Source organism: Helicoverpa armigera, chromosome 4, assembly GCF_030705265.1.
Source record: "Helicoverpa armigera isolate CAAS_96S chromosome 4, ASM3070526v1, whole genome shotgun sequence".
Taxonomy (NCBI): Eukaryota; Metazoa; Arthropoda; class Insecta; order Lepidoptera; family Noctuidae; genus Helicoverpa; species Helicoverpa armigera.
This window is the reverse complement of record NC_087123.1, coordinates 6,194,027-6,217,058: the sequence shown is the minus strand read 5'-3', so window position 1 is coordinate 6,217,058 and position 23,032 is coordinate 6,194,027. Positions and strand designations below refer to the sequence as shown.

The 23,032-nt window shown below is 33.7% G+C and overlaps 2 protein-coding genes across 2 annotated transcripts; both read left to right on the top strand.

Moving 5' to 3' along the window:
* On the top strand, positions 1–3,730 carry LOC110384174 (endocuticle structural glycoprotein ABD-5). Its single transcript, XM_021345321.3, has 3 exons — positions 1–145; positions 1,616–1,731; positions 3,063–3,730. Exons 1-3 carry the CDS (start codon positions 134–136, stop codon positions 3,244–3,246), a joined length of 312 nt encoding a protein of 103 aa, XP_021200996.1. The 5' UTR covers positions 1–133; the 3' UTR covers positions 3,247–3,730.
* Positions 3,731–14,044: 10,314 nt separating this feature from the next.
* Positions 14,045–22,991, top strand: LOC110384173 (protein lethal(3)malignant blood neoplasm 1). The gene is made up of 4 exons (XM_021345320.3): positions 14,045–14,202; positions 20,142–20,292; positions 21,061–21,192; positions 21,277–22,991. Exons 2-4 carry the CDS (start codon positions 20,142–20,144, stop codon positions 22,671–22,673), a joined length of 1,680 nt encoding a protein of 559 aa, XP_021200995.3. The 5' UTR covers positions 14,045–14,202; the 3' UTR covers positions 22,674–22,991.
* The last annotated feature ends 41 nt before the right edge of the window (positions 22,992–23,032 follow it).

Below are 23,032 nucleotides of genomic sequence, written 5' to 3'. Positions count from 1 at the left end.
CGCGTCACCGCGACCCATCCTCACATGATGTCAGACTTCTGCAAGTGCTTGCAACTCGGGATATATATAAAATGAACGATCTTACACTAGTTACTCATTCGTTAGTTTGAACTCAAGACGAAAACTAAGCATCATGCTCAAATACGTGAGTCGAGATTTTTATTTATTTAAAACTTAAATATAATTACATTAAGCCTTTGATAATGATGTGCTTAAATATTTAAAGTTTTGTAATTGGTTGCTGAAAGTGTGCCGTGTCTTTTGTGATGTAGCTGTAAGGTGTAGTAATGGTCGTAAGATGCGCAAAAACAATGGGTGGAGGTGTCATACCGGAGTGACTTGATGAATCCTGACCCCAGGGTTACGTTGCAACAGCTGGTCTGTTATTATCGTGCCAACGCGTGCTGTAATGGTTTATTTAGCATTTCAATATCTGTTCATAATTGTGTATGATGTGGAATTTGAATCGAATTTATTAATTAAAATAATTTCATAATTTCTTCATACAAATAGATACAAAACTGGTATCTTAATAGAAGCCACTTAGCATAATGTATGTAGGTACTTGGAAAGTAAGTCCTTTGACTTGTTTCAGTTAACAATGGGTCGTCAGTTTAACTGTGAACGTTTACTGTCGCTGCCTAATAACAGTTAGCATTTAGAACTTGCCATTTCTAACAATGGAGGTACTTGAATATGTACTAGGTATTGTTTAAATAATAATAGCTCGTTTAAAATCCCTTGAAAATTAACATTGTTTTAAAATCGCATACTTTCGCATCTGTCTTGAGTTTAACTCTTTTTTCTGAAGATAGGATTTCGAAAAAGCTACACCCACATAATTTATGACAATATTTAGCTAACCTTATTCTCCCTGAAAAAATATCATTATAAAGCTCACTTAAAGCTGGGCCAACAATGCAAGACAAACGAACGCATCTCGACAAACACTTGAAGAATTGCTCAACCTTATCATGAAGCAAAATACTTGCAAACAGAGAAAACGTTCAGCAAATATTATTTTAAACGCGTAATGTTTGTACAATGCACCGGACGTTTCAATAAAGGCGTGAATGAAATTTTGTATTTGGAATATTCTAGAAATGTGCCAAAAATAGTGATAGAAGAAAGAAGCTGTAGATCCCATAATCTCAAAACTCCAAGAATCTCTACAGTGATTAGGAAATATTTTATTTTTTTACAGCCACTTAAATAATTATCATGCCACGAAGCGAGTACTTACAATTTAACATGAAAGTATCAATGATACAATTAGGACACATTCAGGCACCAAATTCAATAATAATTTCCCATGAAAAACAGTTCGCACTGTAGATTTTTAGAAGCTTTTATTTATGTATGAACAAACTCAATGTATTCAACAAAGAAGACTCAGGATCCTAACAAGTCATCCTTTCATGCTCTACTACCATCAAATTACAGATCTTTTCCAGCAAAAAAAGTATAAATCAAATCAAATCATCTTTATTGTCAGGCATCAAAGGCCCATAGATAAATACCTTAAAACTAGCATACATATGTTATACAAAATTGTAAAAAAATAAAGAAAGACTTTATAACTTTTAACATTATTACATATTTTATCCACCTACAGGTAGCGTTGGTTTGCGTGCTAGTAGCGGTGTGCGCGGGCGCCCCTCAGCAGAACCCGCAAGACGTGCAGATCCTGCGCTTCGATAGCAACGTGGAGCCCGATGGCTACAGCTTCGCGTAAGTCGACCTTATCTGAGATAACTTTTACTTTACTTTCTGCTTGGTAATTAGCTTAATCTTGTCATCATAGTATGTGACATGTCTTTATCTACAATCACGAATTTTCTTTATCTGAAACTAACAGAATCACGATGGTGAATTGTCAAAAAAGGTCATAGAGAGATCTTTTGACAATTGAGAGAAAGAAAGTTTCATTAGTTGGCTTCACAAATACTTATGTCTTTGTTAGCCAATCTTGATCTCAGCTACAAAGCCCTTACATATCCTAGAATTGCAAATACTATATAGACTCAAAGTCGTCAAGGCAAAAGATATACCTACCTACAAACCTAAAGCTTTATAGGCTACAAAGTTCGTTTCATCTTCCAAGTATCTTCGGAACAATAGGCCCGATAGGTCCGGCGCGTGTCGCAAACAATGAGCGAGGTATGCGCATATGTGCACAGACCGCGTGGTATTTAGCACACGAAGCAGATAATATCATATACATAGATAGGTAATTTCTAGTTTCCCATAAACCACATAGGTCAAATGGTCAGTAATATGCCTAAATTAGCAACTTTGTTTGTGTACTAAAGTCTTGTTACGCATAATTGTAGCGAAGATCATCTCAGTATAGGCTAAGACCGTATATAAAACCGTGTTTAACCTTTATTGAAAAGGTGGCTAAAACTCACTAAGTTCAAAAAACAAGATTATAATTAATAGTATTGACACTTGACTAAACACATCGTTTACCGTGACATTTTAAGTAATGTACGTTAAAAGATAAACATAATTACTTAATCAGATGGTAAATGTAACCGTTTTGTTGCGAAACGAGTCAGTTCAGAGTAGGTGATGACCCTTTGTGACGTAACTGACTAACATTATACAACTCCCATTGTAAGCCTTAAAAATAATATGCCTTTTTGAGTACATATTTATAAATACTACTTAAACCTTTACTTCTTTATTATGTAATAAGGTAAATAAAACTTCAAGGAAAATTCTTATTGAAAATATTTAAGGACAATGAGTATAATAATTGTGAGCGTTGAAGTCTTTTGTATGGAAAATCAATATATCTCAATAGAAGATGCCACAATATTATAAAAAGGTTTTTCGTTAAAATCTTAATTAAGTCCCAGAAACGCACCGTTGAAATTAAATTTGACATCTAATAACTAGGAGCAGCTAACAACCCTACCTACTTTTAAACAATTACGTAAGGAAAAAAATATAGAAAAAGCACTTTAATTTCATGGTACCAATGTTGTCTCTTTCTCTCTCATTGACCAGATCCTACACACATACAAACATTTTTAACAACTTCGTTTTTTCTACAGCTACGAAACCAGCGATGGTACCTCCAGGCAAGAAGAAGGCAAGCTGGACAACCCTCAATCTGAGAACGCGGCTCTGACCGTCACCGGCCAATACGCGTATGTCGCCCCCGACGGCAAGCATTACACCGTCACCTTCACCGCCGGCCCCAACGGATTCCAGCCCAAGACCTCCCTAGGACAATAAGAAAACACCATGGAGAACTAAATGATTGACGGAGATGTCATAACGCAAGATCTAAGAAAGTAGCGCACCAAAACTCCTCCTTTACACGCCTTCTTTGGAACCCGTCCCTAATTAACCAAATCAACAATCAATCAAGACCAATATGCTGACAGATGTGTCAAGACACCCTAACGCTTTGTTAGCAACTGATCATTGTGGTCACGTTACGTGACCTACAAGAAGGCGCCTGACCTACCTGCCTTATGACATCTCCGCTCTTTCCTTCCTCCGTGGCAAACACCGAACAACTTTGTAAATAGTTAATACTCCTGTAGAACTACTCACAAAACTAGAATGTATCATATCATCACAGTACAAGGGATCTCAAGTTAGCGATCCGATTCTAAATTCACGTGCCATAAGGACGTCTTTTTTATAATTTTGTATATTACTTTTGTATTTTAAAATTTTATTTGTCAATGAATAAAATACATTTTTATACATACCTACTGGCTTTATTTTTACTGAAAAAGCAATACTTATGGGATAACACTAGTCACGAAAATATGTAAAAGGGGAAAATTCAGGATTCAATGTAGATCTGCAACTAATACAGAAAATATTCTTTTGGGAAGGGCAGAGGAAAATCTATTAATATGCTGCATTTTGCGAGGAAAGAAAATGCCACATGCATACAGAAAATCTTAGTGAAGCAGTTTTTTTTAGTTAGGTAGAGATATTTCTGCGACCACTGCACAATGCTATTAGTTGTACCTACTCGTATGTATGTATAGAAGTCTCGTTTATGGTATGACATCGTAATAGGGAAAAGCCTATATCCTATTCCGAGTTATTTAAAGAAAAATCCAATAATACTGCTGAATCTCCGTATTTAAACTAGGAGCTCATGAGTAATCACAATTTTCTATATAATACCACGATTCGTAAGTTATACTACGGGATACATGAATATAACGACCGATCATAATCTAATAACCGCAAGGTAAATAAATGGAGGAAAAATCAAAACAAGACTGAAAATAAATCGGGAATTACTGCGATGAAGTGGAGATAATGAGGGCTCGTTTGCCATACTCATTTTAGCTGAAAAAGGTTGTATGTACTTTCTTACCATATAAATCTTCCCTCGTGTGACTAGGTTGGTAGGTACAGACATACAGCTGATCCTAAAAGGTTTCCTTGGAAGATTTCAAAATATTCTGTTCCGCGAATATTTAAATATGATAAATTAATACATAATATGTATTCAAAATCTAACAATCGTGACCTGACCATTTATTTAATTAGCGGCATTCCTATTGATAGTACCTACTTATAATTTTTATTGTAGCGATTAAATAACAAACATTGATTAGGAAGATTTTTTGATGATAATATAATTAAAGCTTAAAATAATATACAGCTAAGAAGTGGCAGAGTAATAAAATATAAAATAAAAAGGTTTTTGTCTATTCAAAGACGTTTGTTATTGTTATTTGAGGACAGCGCACAAAGCTGTGTTTACCTCACAAGGACGACGGCTCGCAAATCACGAATGTTTTAAAGAAATCTAACATTACACAAATAATTTGCGTAACATACATATATTTTTAAACTTGCTATTATTATCACTACAATTTTATTTTAGCCTCGACTTTACGCAAGTAGGTACTAAGTGTCTGCAGTTCTATGATTGCATTTTGTATGCAATTTGTTCAGCCGTATTTTTATATTTTTATCTGTTGCCTAAGATAGTTTCTTCACTACTTATTTGTCTTTGCGCTGTGTAACTTAGATTTCTGAATTTTGACATCAAAACTATGCTTTGAATAGAAATCGAAAACAGTATGGCTTTCTACACATATCGTGCATTAAATTGGCAAAAAGAAGGCGATACGTGTGTGTGATGAAGTGGGAACGTGGGTATTGGGAACAGGGCAAGAGAATGACTAATTTCAGTAGGCTGTGTTCGTTCAAAGCTCCTATAGTTATAAATACAATATGAGGAAAAATATGAAGGTCCAAATTCCAGGTCACACAGGAATTGGTTATAACCAACAGCCTACGTTTTCTTTACAATGCACACATAAGGTTTATGTTAGCCTAGTCGTAAAGTACGAACATAAAGCGGCGGCTGTTTGATTGGGTTTCTAATTGACAGTTATATGACTGTTTTCAACACGCTTGCAAGTTATTGCATTGAATAGTATTAAAACAAAAGTTATTGAATAACTACGTGCCTATTTGTTTTTCATTTGCCAGTTTTTGACATGCACATATTTCAGTAGCTGTTTCCTGTTTCCATATAACCAATGTTAGGGTTAAAGTCTGGCATGACAACAGTCCCTTTTTAAAAAAAGGTTCAGTAGTTTCACTCTTTTGGGTACACACAAACAAAAAATGTTTCCTCTTTCAGTCTTTGTCATATTGACTACAGGACTTCTGTAAAACCATTTAGACATTGACGCAATAGTTTTAGGCTCAGAAATTTCACACAGCTAGTATTCTATGTATGTTTCGTAAATGTATCTAAATGCCAACGCACACAAGACGCACGGTCGCGAAGGTTCTCGCATCCGTTTAGGTGCATTTAGTGTTATAGGATACCTATATAGGTGCACCTAAAAGATGCACACCAGTATGCTACAGTCCTTCACTTATTATGACAAATGGAGCTAATTATAAAACATATTTGTTTACCATAGCCAGACGAGGGTTAAATAAGTAATGTGTAAATGATCTAAAGAAGAAGTGGAAGATTGTGCATCTATATCTTTCTAAACATTAATTATTAAAGAGATACTTATAGGATAATATTTAGTTAATGCAAACCAACTGTGAATTACAACAATATAAAATAATGTTGATATGTCCTCTTAAAAACGAAATTACCGCAACATCCGAAATCATCATTATAATTAAGCTACTGCAACGCACGCAACGGCATTGACAGCGACATCGAGTAGTTATGTAGTTACATGTAAAGCTAAATATAATGTATTTTTTTCTAAATTGCACATACGACCTTGAATAATTGTGATCTAAAGATCAAGTATGCATAAGATTCACAGTTTGTTTTATAAATTACTCAATGTTCAAGTATTGTCATCGTGCGACTTATGGCGATGTGTGCGGCACTCTGACACGAGTGCTTGAACCTTCGTTATTTAAAACGGTTACAAAATAACTGTGACGAAACCAGTAACCTTTTGTACATGAAACGGTGGTGGGATGACTGCGTTTAGATGCACAATTTCGGTTTACGACCTTTTTACCTGATTACGGTGTGACTGTTAAGATGTTTGGTGATTTGTTGAATGTACTTGAAAATGTGTAGGTATAGATACAATTAATAAGTACTTGGATTTAGGAACTTTCTGATTTCATATTTTATAAAGCGGGTTCGAATGTACAATTTTCCTACGGCAAAAAATGCTGACAAACAACCAATTATAATAAAACACTGTTCTAAGTGGCATCTACTTAGTTCACAAAGAGAAGGCATTCTATGGATCACCACATATTAAAACAGCACACTGACTGTAGGTATTAGGTAATCCCTTCATGTGACACTGTAGAAGTTAGATTGGTTATTGCAGGTTCCGATATTTGAATATAGAAACTTATTTACCCGTTTATTATAACATTTTCTAACTGCAATGTGAGAGTTTCATAAGGTTTCTGATACTATGAATTTGGAAAAAGTTACTCACTGATTGAGCTAGGTATACGCTGTTAATTGAGATTTGCAATAATATATTCATTGATTACTTTAACTCAATACAAAATTCTATGAACGTAAGGCATTTATAACATTCTATTGTATTATGCTGTGTCTGCCCCGGCGTAAAATCGAATACATCATAACGTTAGTGCGAGCACGAGCTAAGAAAACTCATAAGGCGCTAATTTAATAAACTCGTGGGTATACTTGGATAGACTTAAAGCAACTGCCGATGCTTATACAAAATTACACGATACAAAGTAATTCGTCTTAAAATGCTGAAGAATTTTAGTCCTAGTGTTTTAGTAATTTTGACTCTTTTTGTTGAAAAAACAACGGCTTTGGTTTACGACTTACTTATACCTGAAGGCATAACAGTAAGGTGTTATAAAAAAATTACCTCAATATCTGTCAGAACCTATGAAAACATTTTTTTGTTCCGAAAACGTTCTGGAGTTTTCTGCACCTAGTCAATACATTAGCACGGTGTTGCTTCTTGACTTAAACGTGTGGCAATTCTTAAAGGCACTGTATACAGCTGAACGACAATAAATTGCCTAAAATAATCTGGACAGCAACACTAACATCTACGTAGCAAGCAACCTATCAATACTTTTGCCATCAATTTTAACATAACTTCTAGATTGGTTTAAATGTCTAGTACAATTTGATTAAAGCACAAATTTCGTGATCAATTGGAAAATATGAAGCAAGCACAACAACAAATTAGTAACGATGTATAGCACCAGAAGGCGTTGTGAGCAGATTGAAAGCCTTTACTGAAATTATGAAAATTAAACTGATACACGATACGTAACTTGCAAATCGTTATGATTCCATTACCACTTACTTCAACTTTAAAGTGCTCAACTCGGTAGTAGTAAAGTAGGTATAGTAGTAGGTAAAATTATTCTATTTCCATACACTTGCAAGTTTGCCTGTACCTAAAGATATCATTCTAAAATTAAATATCAGTAGGTAGATACAATTTCTGTTAATGACTTACCAACATTTTTGGAACTGGCGATCTTACCTAAAACTGCATATTTGTAGCAGTATATTTAAAATGAGAGAAAAAAGAGTGTAGCCTAACATTTTAAGTTCAAACTTATGTAACGCCAGCATCAAATTAAATGAAAATTTATGAATAGACGTCACTAGAAAAGTTCATATTTAGACTAGGTATTCAAATAATACCTAATGAAAGGCCGTCAATAAAAATACCAAAATCTCTACTCAAAGTGTAAGTTTTTTGTGCCAAGTAACACTGATTTTAGGTAATTATTATCATTCCTGTTAATATGAAACACAGCTCCTTATTTGGATTTCAGGTAAATCACAATCTGATGATAATGGTTCCAACACTTCCAACTAAATTCTTACCATTGTTAAATTGTTAAGAAAATGGATTCGTAAAGAAATTTCCTAGGGCTGCCAGCAAATCCGTGGGAAACAGCTAGTTACAATAAACATCTTAATAACATAATAAATTTAATTACATTAGAATACAATGAGCTTTGTATCATCGGATTTAAGTTAAATGTAAATTAAAGACGTGAACGGTGTCATCAATCGTGACTGTACCGAGTTCCTGAACTACTTAGACTTCACAGCATAGACTATTGGAAAGGTCATCCACGATGATAAACAAAGCTAAGATTTAAACATAAAACTATTAACATAGTTGCATGCGATCATTTATCATGATGCACTTGGTTAGAGGAACTGATGTTATGTTAATCGTTGAAGTTTCAATATTAATGCGATGCAGACTTTCAGGGCTAAAAAGCCACATTTGTGCTAGTTCATCTATTGGATGTATGCTCAAACATACATCACTGTGTATGTACACACCCACTAAGTTAGTTCATTATCCGCGTTCATCTTTACAATAAATACGAAATCTAGTTGAATTGAAATCAAACCCCAACATAGTTCTTTGGCAATAGGCTAAGCAGACGATAGCATACACTTTAGTCTTGTGCGTTGCTCTATTTTCAGTAAACCTGGATTTTTTAAGGGTCTAATTAACATCATTTTGAGATCAAACTGAACATAGAATTACACCAAACATTTTTTGAACTTAAGTGTTAATAATTTTATTACAGATACTTCCAAAAGTTAAAAGGTTAATCTTATGTAGACTAGTTTGTATCATGTACATAAGTGGGCTTTACAAATGCGGAAAATTGATAATTATGGTTGCGAGCATTATAATAACATATGAGTCTGTAGGATACATTGCAAACAATGAAATATATGTAGATATTGCAAATAATTGTGTCTAAAGTGTGACGTTCACGCCAGGATTAACAACTCACGATTACTTATTTATTTATATGACGTAGAAATATTCAAATAAAATAAGCTTAGTCTAGAATAACCAGATGTCAGAAATAGTCTTTAAAAACCCATAAAACTAAATCAGACAAGATTAAAACAATAAAATTATACTAATTAATGTGAAATTATTTTTATTTCCCAAACGATGCACTTAATTAACGTTCAATATGTGCATATTTTTATGTGATATTTTTTTTCTTATTCGCCGATAAAGATTTTTAATCCATATTATAAAATTCAAAAGCTACAAAAGTTTGCCTACTTTTTGTGTACTTTGTTCTAAACCTGGCCTATATATGTACCTCCTTACTAAAAATTATAAACTAGTAAAAACCATCATCTCTTTTGAGTGTCAATTTTTCCCTTAGTTTACTTTAGAAGAAGATACATATTTATCGCACTTATATACGAAATAGTATACATAAATACTTCATGTATTGGTGTGAAGAACATTTTTGTTGAGATCTATTTACATCTAAGTTTATTTAGGTGTTGACATCACTTTGTAAACAACACGAAAATAGTTTAAGTACATTTATTACATCGCAAATTTTATATCAATGCCAAGTAGTTAAAACTTTTTTCATATACGTTTATATTTGTGTAGATGCTTTAAGGCCATTCTTTCGACTAAGACGATTTTTGGGAGTAATAATCATCGGCAAGGATATTGAGCCCTGACCTTCACCTGCGCAGAAGTGATTTATTGGTTTATTGCCTTATGTGTACGGTGCGCAAAGCGATCCCCACTCTTCCGCCGAGAGCTCATTATCCGTGCCGATAACTATACATACTTAGATTTTGCAATATGACTCTTATTTCAAATAATATTATTATTTAGTAACAATATTGTTCAATACAATCACGTTTTACTGGAACAGCAATAAACATCATGATTGATTTACAGCTAATCAGCCTATCAATCTAGCGGCTGACTGTTTGTTTGTTTCATTCAATCTGTAATGTAATGCATTAATTGTTACTGTTGAGTTTAAATATAACTGGTAACATGGCCATTGGTAACATTTATTTGTAATTTTCACGAGACGTTACTTCTTTCCATGGACCTCACTTATAGGAAACTTATACCTTACACCTTATTAGATAAAATACCAAAAAAATTAAGCCACTTGAGATTGTAACTTCTACATTTAGGGGACTCAAAGATTTCCTTGAAACTTCACATTTCTATTCATCGATGACCCTACAGCTTCCTACATTTCTCAAAGAGCCCACTTACGGCATCCATTGATGTACAAGTGACCTTGATTGTGACGGTAATTGTAAAATAAACATTAAATACTTAACACTGACCTTTGTGAATTTGTTAGAGTATCTATTTGAACCTCAAGATCGAGTCGTTTTTATGAAATTTTACCCAATATTTGGAGTGTGCGTAGAAGAACGGAGTTCCGGTTTGCTTTTTTTTATATCGAGCTTATAAGTATCCCTTCTTACTGAAACTTAAAAATGATTATTAAGGTCGCTATGTTTGTCCAGTCATAAGAAGTTGAATTGTGGAGAAAGCTGCCTTTTGTCCAGGACGTTGTGTCAAATCAGGATGCGGAAAACCGTGTAAAAACAGTTCTAGATAAAACCTTTAAAATCAACATGTCTATCCTAATCTATGTAGTAAGTAAGTAGGTACTTGGGTTTTACGACAATCTATATGCAAATCTGCAAAGTTAAGAATTTGGTATTCAATACACATGTTTTGTTTTGGTCAAACCCGAGACAGGCAATTGATCGTTCTATGTCCAGTCATACAAAAACTTGGTAAAGTTGGGACGTACTTTAAATAATAACATGGATTAGCGTCACCAGTGCAAATAAAAATAGTAAGTTATTTTTATTTACATTGAAAAGTACCTTATCAATCTTTAACTAACGGAACGGCGAAGCGTATTTACAGAGTGTACATAGCCAAAACGCATCCATATGAAACTGCTCGCTGATATTTTGTAATGCTGTTTTTTAATTTGTGATTTCAAAGTATACACGAATTTTGCGTACTGCTCGAGTATAATTCGTAGCTTAGACGTGCACATGCATCATTCCAATTTATACACGGTCAAATTTAACTATTCAAAATTAATATTAGGTAAAGCATTAAATAAAAAAGGCTTTTGAATCTGAGTTTGTTGATTAAAAATGGGTGCTAATTAAACAGGCTTCTTTTTAATATCATTATTCGCCCCCAAAAATTTATGTTGCCTTCTAAATTACTAAGTCAGCCACAATTAACGAGCATCTAAATAATACTATCTTAGCCAGTAGTATCTTCTAAGTAAACCACTCTAAATACAACTCAGCATGATGGTTATTTTTTAGCATCTAAATTTGTAGCATGCATTCTAACAGTAAACTTCTAAAATACTATTAAATGACACCATAAAATATATTTAATTAGCTTCTAATTTTTTAACTCAGTACGTTTAAAATGTAAGCAAGCAACATGCAGCAAGCATCGCTTCTGTCAAGGCTCCGGTGCTGCGGGGCTCCGGCGGTCCCCTGCGAGCTTATCGTCGCAGATGGTTTTCACGCTCACCACCGCAGCTTCGGCTTGCTGACCGGCTCAGCCGGCCAGCCTCAGCCGCGGCGGCGAGCGTTAAAACTACCTGCGCCTCAGCTCGCAGGCCGCCTCGCCCCTCCGCGCCTACGCGGTTTTGAATTGCACTCTAGGGGTAGAGCAGACAAGACTACGTGGAGTCGGTTTTCGTCACTAACTTCAATTTTTAATACAATGTTTTTTAATTGAAGGTTATAAATGGCAATATACTAAAAACGAGGCCCAGTTAGTAAATTAGATGACAATGTATAAGTAATGTTGTAAAATTAGAAGCTTAATCATATGTTCAATAAATAATTTTGTGGCTGCACTTATATTTCCCATAAAAAAATCAACTTGTTTAAAAAATATACTAAAAGAAATTGAATTTACGAGCATGATTAATATTTAAATTAACATTAAATGCTAGGTCGTGTTTTAATCAAAATGGCAGCATGCAACTGCAGATTGAAATCGTAAAGTTTTTCGCGCCTATTCCAGTGTATACACGATTAGTTTGCATGCGGACTAGCACTGTATATTATGGAACAAAGCAAGTTACTTTGGCCACTACAAAATATATGCGAGTATTTGCGTACTGCTACTGTATACATCGGAAGACTTTGTATAAAAAGTGAATTCCAATCTATTCGCGACTAGTTTCACACGCTTGCGTACTAGCCATGTATATACTGTAAATACGCAACGGCGAAAGAGGTTTAGTTATTTTATTCTAGTTCTATATTACCTTTTCTCTAACCTAACAAAATCCTAAAAAAATACCTAACAAAATATACCTAACAGTATCTGACACTGGATTTTGTCCTAATAAGAAACATCAAAAATGATGTAATTGTTGATAAAACATTTCGGTTGTTTATTTATTAATTTATTGAAAAATTATCTTATCTTTATAGATACAATGTTCATCATCCAATATTTTATTATGGAAAAAAACTAGCTACACCATAATGTCAAACTCAATATACAATATCACGACAGTGCATTTAAAGTAACTTTAATTAAGTTGATGTTCTCACATGAGATGTAAATGTTCAATTTAGAAAGAAATCCAGCGATATCTGACAAGAACATTGTCATAAATAATCATAAATAGCAATAATATCTGAATAAATCTATACGATGATAAACACGAAAAGTAGAAGTGTCAACTAACGCTAATCATCATAAAATAGAGGTAATTTATTGATGAATGTAACCTGAGACTACCACATATAAATGTTAGCAATTCAGTAGGTCATTAAGAACCGCATTAGCTAAATATTCGCTTTTTAGTAGTGTAATAAATAGCTTATAATGCAAAAGTAATGTTGAATCGATTTGCAATGTAACTATATAATTAACATACTCATCTCATTCTATTGTATAGTCCCAATTTAATGAAAGACAGCTGCAAATAAAATCAACGGCACAGAATAAAAGAAAATAAATTAGGTATTACTGCTATTTTTCCAGAAATTAATAAACGTTGTTTGAATTATTCAATTAGTTGCTTTCTCTGACCAATAGCTAATGATAGTTTAAAATTATATTTATTAGGCTTGTATTTCATTGCTACTTAATTATTACTTCCGCTATACTTAACCCGGACACTTTGTTCATATTCGTGTTAAAGTAGATACCTACTGTTAGTAATTATTATAGCTAGGACTGTTACCTAGAAACATGGAATGCACAGAAGTGGCCCATTTTTGTCAAAAACTATTGGATATTAGTATAAAGGCTGACAAAGAGGAACGTAAGTTTAAATCATTGCGAAGCCCCAGCCTAAACACATTATTATTCAAGTGTAATACATAGGTATACTGAATTAACTAATTAACAACACATATCTACAATTTTAATCTATGTTTTAATCCCGCTATTTTCACTTGTAGGCAAATTCGAATACTTAACAGATTAAATGTCAATAAGGAAACCTTTGCTATTTTCGGTTCACTTTTTCCAAATGGCAACAAGTCTAGAACATAATTTTACCTAAAATTGGAAAAAAAAGAAATAGTATAACAGGTACCTATATGAAACCCGCCAAATAAATATTGAATCAGAAGAGTACCAGACTGTTATTACCTTTAATGTGCAGTTCCATCATAAAATGACTTCTAATTATGAATTTATTAATCGTGACATCAAGAACACGACCACTGGGCCCGGAAACGTATTCTTGCAATAAAATATGCCCCTAGGTATGGCGATGACACTGATTGTCGCATCGCTTATCTGTTCTAGGCACAAGTATTAATAAATTACGTGGTCCGAAGAATCGGCAGTCTCGTGCGAACTCTTGCGCAACAGGCCGCTAGACGGCCCGCGTTAATACACACTTTAAAACCAAAATAAGGTAAGTCTATACACAACTATATCAAATATTTCAAAACAATAATAGTGGACTGAATTCAGAAATAAATAGAACAGCAAAATTAAATTAGTGCAAGTGATAAATGGCAAGAAGATTTTCCAGAAGAAAAGCCATAATTAAATAACTCGTTATTTAATTATAGTACCACCAAAACTTTCCTTCAATAATTTCTTCTAAAAATTTTAACAACATTTACATGTTTGTTTTAAATATTTTGTTGAATACATTAGCGAATAGTTTGTTTCGCATTTTACCAGCTCGTTAAAGCATGTAGCTAACATGCAAGAACTCTAAAATACACGCGATTTCAAAATCAAACGCGTACTTCAAACGTATAGCTGCAACGTTTTATCGATAAAATCAGCATAGAAGAAAGCTTAGTTACTGTTCACGGTTACCTTAAAAAAAAACTATCAGCCGACCATCGGGCCAACGGGGTTTAATTGTGCATTGGCTCTAAATATCCGAGAACGATGCTTTAAACAGTTCAATAAACAACATTACGGAAATAATAGCTTAGCTTCCGAGGACATGAATATGCAATAAATGTTATTAATTGCCCATATAATCTACCTTTATTATTGAACAAACTTGTTAATTGATTGGATATCTCATCAGTGTAATTTGTAATGCGCTATGCTAATCTGACAGTACTGAATTATTGCTAGCTCGCCAATGGTGTCCACCTTGTATAGTTTACTGTCTCATTGTTAAGTGAATCAAACATTGTAAACAAACTAGTGTTTGAGGCTCTGGTAATACATAACGTCAACATATTTACTTTGTCAACCCATATGACACGGTACCTAATTTAGATATGGAAAAGTTTACAAGAATAAGAAACATACAGTATTTAACTTTTTTTAATAAAGGTTCGTTTTACGATTACACTATAATGGTGAAGTGATTTACTATGTAAAATATTAATATAATTAAACTTTATGTTATTGATAATAAATTGATATAGGAAGCATCGAGTTATCCTTATTAACAAGATATAAATTAACATGTGAAATTTATCCAACGCAAAGATTGCTGAAAAGTAACTAACACTTCCCATGCTAATAAACTTCTAAATTTCACGAAAGTAGTAGTGTTCCATGGTAAATTATGGCCGGGAAACAACACAATTTGATCTATGGCGAGTAGCGAAAAGTATGAAGCGACCTTGAAATAATCACTTAGATTCTAACGTGACCTCATCGGGTCAGTGTCAAACTTAGCGACAGATATTATATTATTCTTTCCAAAACTTAGTTGACAGTCTAATGGAGGTGGTATCGACCTTATAATGTATGTTAATGTGCAAAATGCTGGTAAATCACAGTTAAGTACAGTGTAAATCCATTTCGTTATTCAAATTTACAGATTTATGACAAAATGTTTGTGAATAATATTAATATTTAATTTATGGAAAGTACCATTTCTTAGCTCGTTAAATCTTATTTTGATGATAGAAGGATTAAGTTGTGTTCGGGTTTATTTATTTATGCATAATCGTGCTTAAACAAATAACCATATATAATGCATTGGAGTCTGTATGATAATAATATAATTTTATTCATTTTACAATAAATAATCCTTTTTATAAATAAAATAAGATAATCCTCAAAAATATCAAGTAATTTCCATACCATAAATTTTCAATCATTTAAATAAGTCGTCTTCAAAAAATAAAAAATATGACAATGAAACTACTCCACAGGTTTTCTGTTCTCGCACTTTCACGTGTTTAGGCAAATAAAAAAAAAACTAACGATAAAAACTGGCAAAGCAGGTGTCACGGTTATCCGCGATTATAATACATAAATATACTAACCAAATATAAAGTATTTTATCAAAAAATCGGAGTTGGTGTTAAATGTTTGCTGTTTACATACACAGAACATGAAAACGGATTCAGACAGACTGTTGCTAACCTAAACTTAGTTATCAGTAGTCACTTTCTAGTTAATATTATAAATATGAAAGTAATCATCATTTTTTTTTATCTTCTTAGTAACAGAAATGAAATGATCTGCAAAGAATTTAATGAGCTTTCCTGTTCCATTTTCAGTGGTATAAAAAAGATGCACTACCTGCATTCTCAACAATTATTTAGACATTAACATGTAAATAGATCGATGAATGCATAATATAACCATAAATAAAACTCGACGTTCAAAATGCGACAGATCCACTCAACAACTCAACATCTTAATAAAATCATTCATTAAAATTAAAATAAATTCATTTGAATACTAAAATCAACTATAAAATCTGTATCATTTGTCCAAATGATCATAAATCTTCATTCCTAATCTGTAACAGAAGCTTAAAAAGCGATCTATATTTTAAAACAAGTCATTAATACCGCTATCAAATCAGATGTTTGCATACGTATGTTACAGTCACAATTCCGTTCTTTAATAAATTGGTATTATTTTGCAGAATATTTTTATTGTGATGTTAATGTACACGTGAATGAAATTAATATCTTGTCACACTTTCCGCATCAAGAAAAACTAAACTTGTTCAACTCGTTTACTCTAAAATCAAGGAGTATCTTTATATCACTGCTCTGTTAACATAACGAGCAAATGTCCGCAGGAGATTCGTTAAAAATATACTATGATATTTTATTCAGGCAATAAATGCCTCCTACCAGATCATAAACTACAATTTGAATAACATTTTAATTCATATTATATTTTACAATAGGAAACTTTTAAAAATATCATAAAATCGGTTCTAAAGTAATTAAAATACAAAGATAATGAAAATTTGATTTTATTATAAAAGCATTTTGTTTCGACACCACGACTCCCCACTTAGTGATGGCGATTTGTATGCTAATAAACAATACTGCGATTTTTATCGCATTGTTATAGCACTATTATCGTAAAGCTAACGTCATAATCAAAAGGTTTCGTTATGCGTACTTTTCTGAAAGCTCAAAAGTCGGTTGAACTCATCTCATGAAATATGTCTCTGATCAAGCAAACAAGACTTAAACGCATTCGACCACTTTTACTGTGATTGTTTTTGTCGATTTAAATTTTTTGTATCAAATCACTACACTCGTAATTTATAGAAAATAATAAAGCAAACGTTACTTGTTTATCCGGATAACTAGATCCAATTTATTTAATGACTTTCACAGAGATTAAAAAACTAACGAAAATAAGCAACTCTTTAGTAATATTGTCATCATTTAATTAACGTGTACAAAATTAAGAAGATACATATCTAATGAAATCAAGACAGTTTATATTAATGGCTACATAAAAAACCTGTCGGTAGCTCATCAACATGTATGATTAATTAGGCTCTGACACGCATCATATATTATAATTATACACTAATTAGTCAAAATTATAGGATACCATGTTACAAGTAATTTCAGTTAAAATTTTTACTATGTACTATTTGTAAAAGTATTAAATTGATCCCAAATAAAAAAGTACAAGAAAATAAAATCTTTAAGGATAGTATGACAAAATAAACGCATCTTTCATATTTTAGATGCGTCAAAGTTATTTCAACAGAACCTGTATGATATAATTTATGATGCTCACCTGTAAGAATTACTGTCAAATTTTTGTACCAAATAATTTCGTTAGGATTTTAATATTTTTATGATATTTAACTATAAGGATAGATAATAATAGAAATGGCTTATGTAGAATTTATATGCATATGCTTATGAGAAAAAAAAACGTAGAAAAAATGTGTGGTACGTGACATTATCATAAGCAAATATTGATGTTCCGCTTGACATCAGAATATTATTTACTTGGTTAATTGGTGACGTGCAGGTTACTCAAGCGTCCAAAATCTAAAATATACAATAATGATCTTTATGATAAACACAGGATACTAATGTATATTTTAAATGTTGAGGTCAGGTATCGTCTTTGAAATCAGCTATTATTGAAATTCGTACTATAATTAATTATTAGATTCAATGTGAACCATGCATGCAACAGAATATACGAATTTCATGCTTGTCAATTTTTTTTTTATCTGAATTCACCAGTCCACGTTGAGAAAGCTTGGGGTTTACGCTCAATTTTTATTGTAAAGGAATAAAATTAATTCTTGTATGCAGGCTTACCAACTGAAACTTATTTAGGTATATGTTTGCAAATAAACCTCCATAAAACGGTATGTAAAAATCACATCAAGTAGTTACCCATACCTACTTTATTATTAATGATCAGCATTTGGTCATTAAGCAGAAATTAAAACGATGTTTTAAATATTAATTACCATAAAATTAATAACAAATATTCATTCCAATATAGTGAAATGATATAAAAACACGATCACGATAAGCGGCAGAAGCTTTGATCAATCATAAAAAAATCTGTGAAATTCCTTTTTGCCTAATTAAAACAGTTATTTTTGGGGCAATTTTTACTCAAAGATCCGTAACCGTTTTCGTTCGTATCCGTAGTCGTTTTAGGTAGTTAGAACTGCTTAATTATTTTGTTGGTTGTGTGATTTTAATTGTTTTCTGCACATTAATAGATAATAAAGATAATAAACTATTCCACAATAATAGTAGACTTTTGTATTATGTTAAATAACAGGTGTGGGCTTTACAACCAATTCAATATTTTTTATAACCTAATGATGTGCTATGTCGATTTGACAACTATAAAATGACGTCATGTCTCTAGAAGTCCCAAACCACGGAGGATAGAAAGATAGCGGATATGACAAAGGGAAGATAAGTCAGGCGCCTTCTTGTGGATCACGGTAACGTGCGGTAGGCATATCAGTTACTAGAACCTAGAACTAACGAGGATTTCGGGTTCCTTGTCAAATCAAAATCAATCTGTCAAAGATTGGTCTTGATTGAACGGTGACTTTATTTTGAAAATAATAGGCGGGTTCCACAGCCGGTGTGTAACGTTTCTCGTCCCCCGAAGACCCTCATTTTGGCGCGCTCGTTTCTTAGAAGTTTTTGTATTATGACTCCTCCACCAGTCATTTTGTTCTCCATGTTTCAAACTAAATGATTTACGCTCCTTATACTTAAGCACTTAACGCGAATCGCGTAAAATGTTTAATATTCTCCTTGACATCGAGTTACGTTTTTTTCTCATGACATAATGTTTGGGAACACTTCAAGATCCACTATTACTTAATAGACTCTTATAGAATGTCAATATAATTGTAAGAAAGCTCTTTATAATGACATTTATGCACTTAACTGACTACTCACATTTTTTTTGTGGATTGTTTAAAATTTTTGGTAGATAACACTTCACTATTTGCATGCTTTTTATGTTGTCTTCTTTGACTATTTGTCTTTACATACAAGTAGTAAAGAATAGGCCTATGTTGTCTAATATTTACGACAGAGAAAACTGTCACAATAATAAAAGAGAATTTATTTATTTACATAATGAACATGAACATTTGTTTTGAGTAACGAATCGTAACATCATCTCGTGAATACGTATTTGGTCAGTATGTAATTTACGTATATTTTTTAGTATTTTTATAGCATAATATTTTTTTTTAGTTTAAAATTCGAATATAAAATACAAGCCAAATCAAAAAGCTTACCTATTTGCTAATCAATTACATAAAATATTCAGAATACTGATTTATTGATCAAGTCTGCGCCTCAAGTAATATATTCGATGCTTATTTGATAAATCAAATACCTATAAGTACTGATATTTAAAAACTTTATGAATTATTTAGTTTAGTGCAAATCGAGACTTACTTTGGTAATACATAAACTATGTGATGCACATAGCTAATTTATAAAAGAATACCTGATTTTTTTTTAATATTAAAAAAAATCTACTTACAAGAACTTTACCCATTCTAAGAAATTACATGAGCTGTTATCAAACTTTTAATTAGCTAATAGGTACCTATAGAACAAAAAAAATATAATAAATATAATTTTTCAACTCCAGATGCATCAGCCAAGAAGACTGCGGATCACCGTGAGCATAATACTATGCTTCATGCTCCAAGCTCAAGGTGCCGACAAGTACACGGACGAGAACAGGCCTTACGAGTTCGGCTTCAAGATCGACGGCCAGCAGCACAGGCATGAATCCAAAGGTACGCTTCAATTAAAGGAGTTTTAGGTACAGATTTCTTCAAAAGATTTGCAACCCTATCACAGTGGAAGGTGAATGTTCGATTGGTATTTGACAGAATTGGGTAGGGTGATCTGGTGGTTTATATCTGAGCATTTTATATGTCGGATATACATACACGGTGATCATGGATGGAGACTTATTACGAATGAAATAATAATAAAAGAGTAATAATGTGTCACCATTACTTTTACTTACATATGTTTGCCTTCGTAAAAGTTCGTAAACCGTCCCGTCCGGGACTCTGTAGGCCCGTAAAAAAATATTCATAAGATATTAATCAACCAAACCGAATTATCACCACCAAATGGGTTTTGTTATATACTCAGCGACAGTGAAAAATATAACTTTTGTAAAAACACCTATAACAAATTGTTTGATTATTCATTTCCTAGTCAATTAATTGAGAATCTAATGAGCATAAATTCTAGTATAACTTGAGTGCCCAGATTATTGGATACAGCCTTTTATACAAGGCTACATAATGAAATGACGTTTCCAATATTTTATGTTTAAATTTTTGAACTCGGTTTAAACATGTTTAATAAATTTTGTTTTAGCAAGTTATTCGTACAATTTAGGATAAGTCCGCTTCATGTGATTAAGTGCCTTAATATAAATTATAGAACCTTGGCAGGGCTTATGATTATATTAGCCTTTAATGGCAATAAACTCATTATTATAATGTATTCAAACATAATAAAACCGATGTACTTACCTATGTTTACAGACAAAGACGGGATTATCATGGGCGAGTTCGGCTTCATCACGGCAGATGACGTGTACCATGTCACGGTATACGCCACCGACAAAGATGGAAAATTCAGGATTTTGTCCATGAAGAATATCCACTTGAAAGCATGTAAGTATTTACCATTTTCTAGATTACATATACCGTTCTTTGTATATGCTAAATCACTAACCAATAAATAAATATCAATTCCAGCTCCTGCTTCAAACAATGGATCGCCAACATCGGCACGACAAGGGCATGCTCTGGCATTACCACCTCCTAAACCGGCTTCTGTACAAGCATCAGCACCATCAGCTCCGTCAGCATTAACACCACCTAAACCCATATCTATAGAGCCCCCAGCAAGGTCATGCTCATCTTGCAGTCTACCTACAACTACCACGCTAGCACCGCCACCTACCTACATCCAGGCACCTGACAATAATAATTATAACAATCCGAACCAATTCGGTGCACCAGGTGCAAGCCCTCAAGGTCAACAAGGTTTCCCACCATCATCTTCACAACAAAATGCCCAAGGTGGGTTCAGTGGTTCAGCATTTGGTCCTCAAGGTCAACAAAACTACGCACAGCAAGGACCGGTTGCCCCTGGTAGCGTGGGCTCACAACCTGGCCAGGGTGCACAAAACTATCCGGGCTCCGGCTCACCAAACTACTCCCAAGCACCAAGTTCTCCGAATGGTCCTAACAACTACGCCCAAACTGGAGCTGGTTTCCCTTCAAGTGCGCAGAGTCAAGGGCAACCTGGACTGAGTCAAGGTGGACCTGGCCAAAATCAAGGAGGAGCTGGCCAAAGTCAGGGAGGTTCGGGCCAAAGTCAGGGAGGATTTGGCCAAAGTCAGGGAGGATTTGGCCAAAGTCAAGGTGGATCTGGACTTAGTCAAGGAGGAGCTGGACAAAGTCAAGGAGGAGCTGGACAAAGTCAAGGAGGACCTGGCCTTGCTTCAGGAGTTCCAGGAATCGGTCAACGAAGCAGTTTCGGTCAGGATTATTCTCAGCAAGGCGGACCACCCAATGGACAAAGTTCGTTCCCACAAGGAGGGGCACCATCTTCTGGTGCACCAGGAGGAGGAAGGACTTCCAAACAATATGTTGGACCTGAACAGCAGTTCGATTCCCAAGTAGGACCAAACGGTTCTCAAGGCCCAAGCACTGCTGTGGGAGGCCAGCGTGGCGCAACTAAACCTACACTGTTTTCGGCTCAGATGCAAATCGTTGACAAAAATACTGACATAAACGCACTCCGCCCTGGTGAACAAAAAGGTTTACCTCCAGGTCTTACGCAAGACGATATGACTCAACTACTGTATACTTTTAACTACACCGTAGGATTCCATGGACATTTCGAGGAAGGGTACGCGAATGGTGTGAAGAAAGGATACTACTACGTTACTGGAAGGAATGGCGTTCGAACGAGGATTGATTACGTAGCTGATGATTCTGGGTTCCATCCTAAAGTATCTCAGGATGTACTGGACTTGTTATCTGATGATGTTCCTAAGCCTGAAACAGAGAAGGACGATAAATTCGGTCTCAAGGGCTATGAATTCAAATGGCTGTTTTATCCAGTTGAGTCTAAAACGCAATAGATATGGATTTTAGTAAGCGGTCGAGTGCTAATGAACCTAGTGTTCGGCCGTTAACGTTGGTACAAGGCAAAAGAACTTCATAGCTTTACTACATTTTACTATTAATTTTAGGATAGAATAATATAATTTACAATAAGATTTTATAAGTATAGGTAAGATTAAAGTTAATGAACCACTGCCATGTAACTGCCATAACGTAGTGAGCAATAAATGTAACTATTAGTATTCTGAATAAGTTTTCATAGAAATGCAGGAAAACAAGAAGTTAATCGTGTGGAAACATGTTTAAAAAGAAATAAAAATGCAATATAATAAAAACATTTGTGTTTTATTAATTTCTCAATTTATAAAAAGAAACA

Excerpts from the sequence above, each read along its gene's own strand:
- LOC110384173 (XM_021345320.3), top strand. The coding sequence starts at position 20,142 with ATGCATCAGCCAAGAAGACTGCGGATCACCGTGAGCATAATACTATGC. Across the intron at positions 20,293-21,060 it reads GCACAGGCATGAATCCAAAG|ACAAAGACGGGATTATCATG; the intron begins GTACGCTTCAAT and ends CTATGTTTACAG. Across the intron at positions 21,193-21,276 it reads GAATATCCACTTGAAAGCAT|CTCCTGCTTCAAACAATGGA; the intron begins GTAAGTATTTAC and ends TATCAATTCCAG.
- LOC110384174 (XM_021345321.3), top strand. Across the intron at positions 1,732-3,062 it reads CCCGATGGCTACAGCTTCGC|CTACGAAACCAGCGATGGTA; the intron begins GTAAGTCGACCT and ends TTTTTTCTACAG.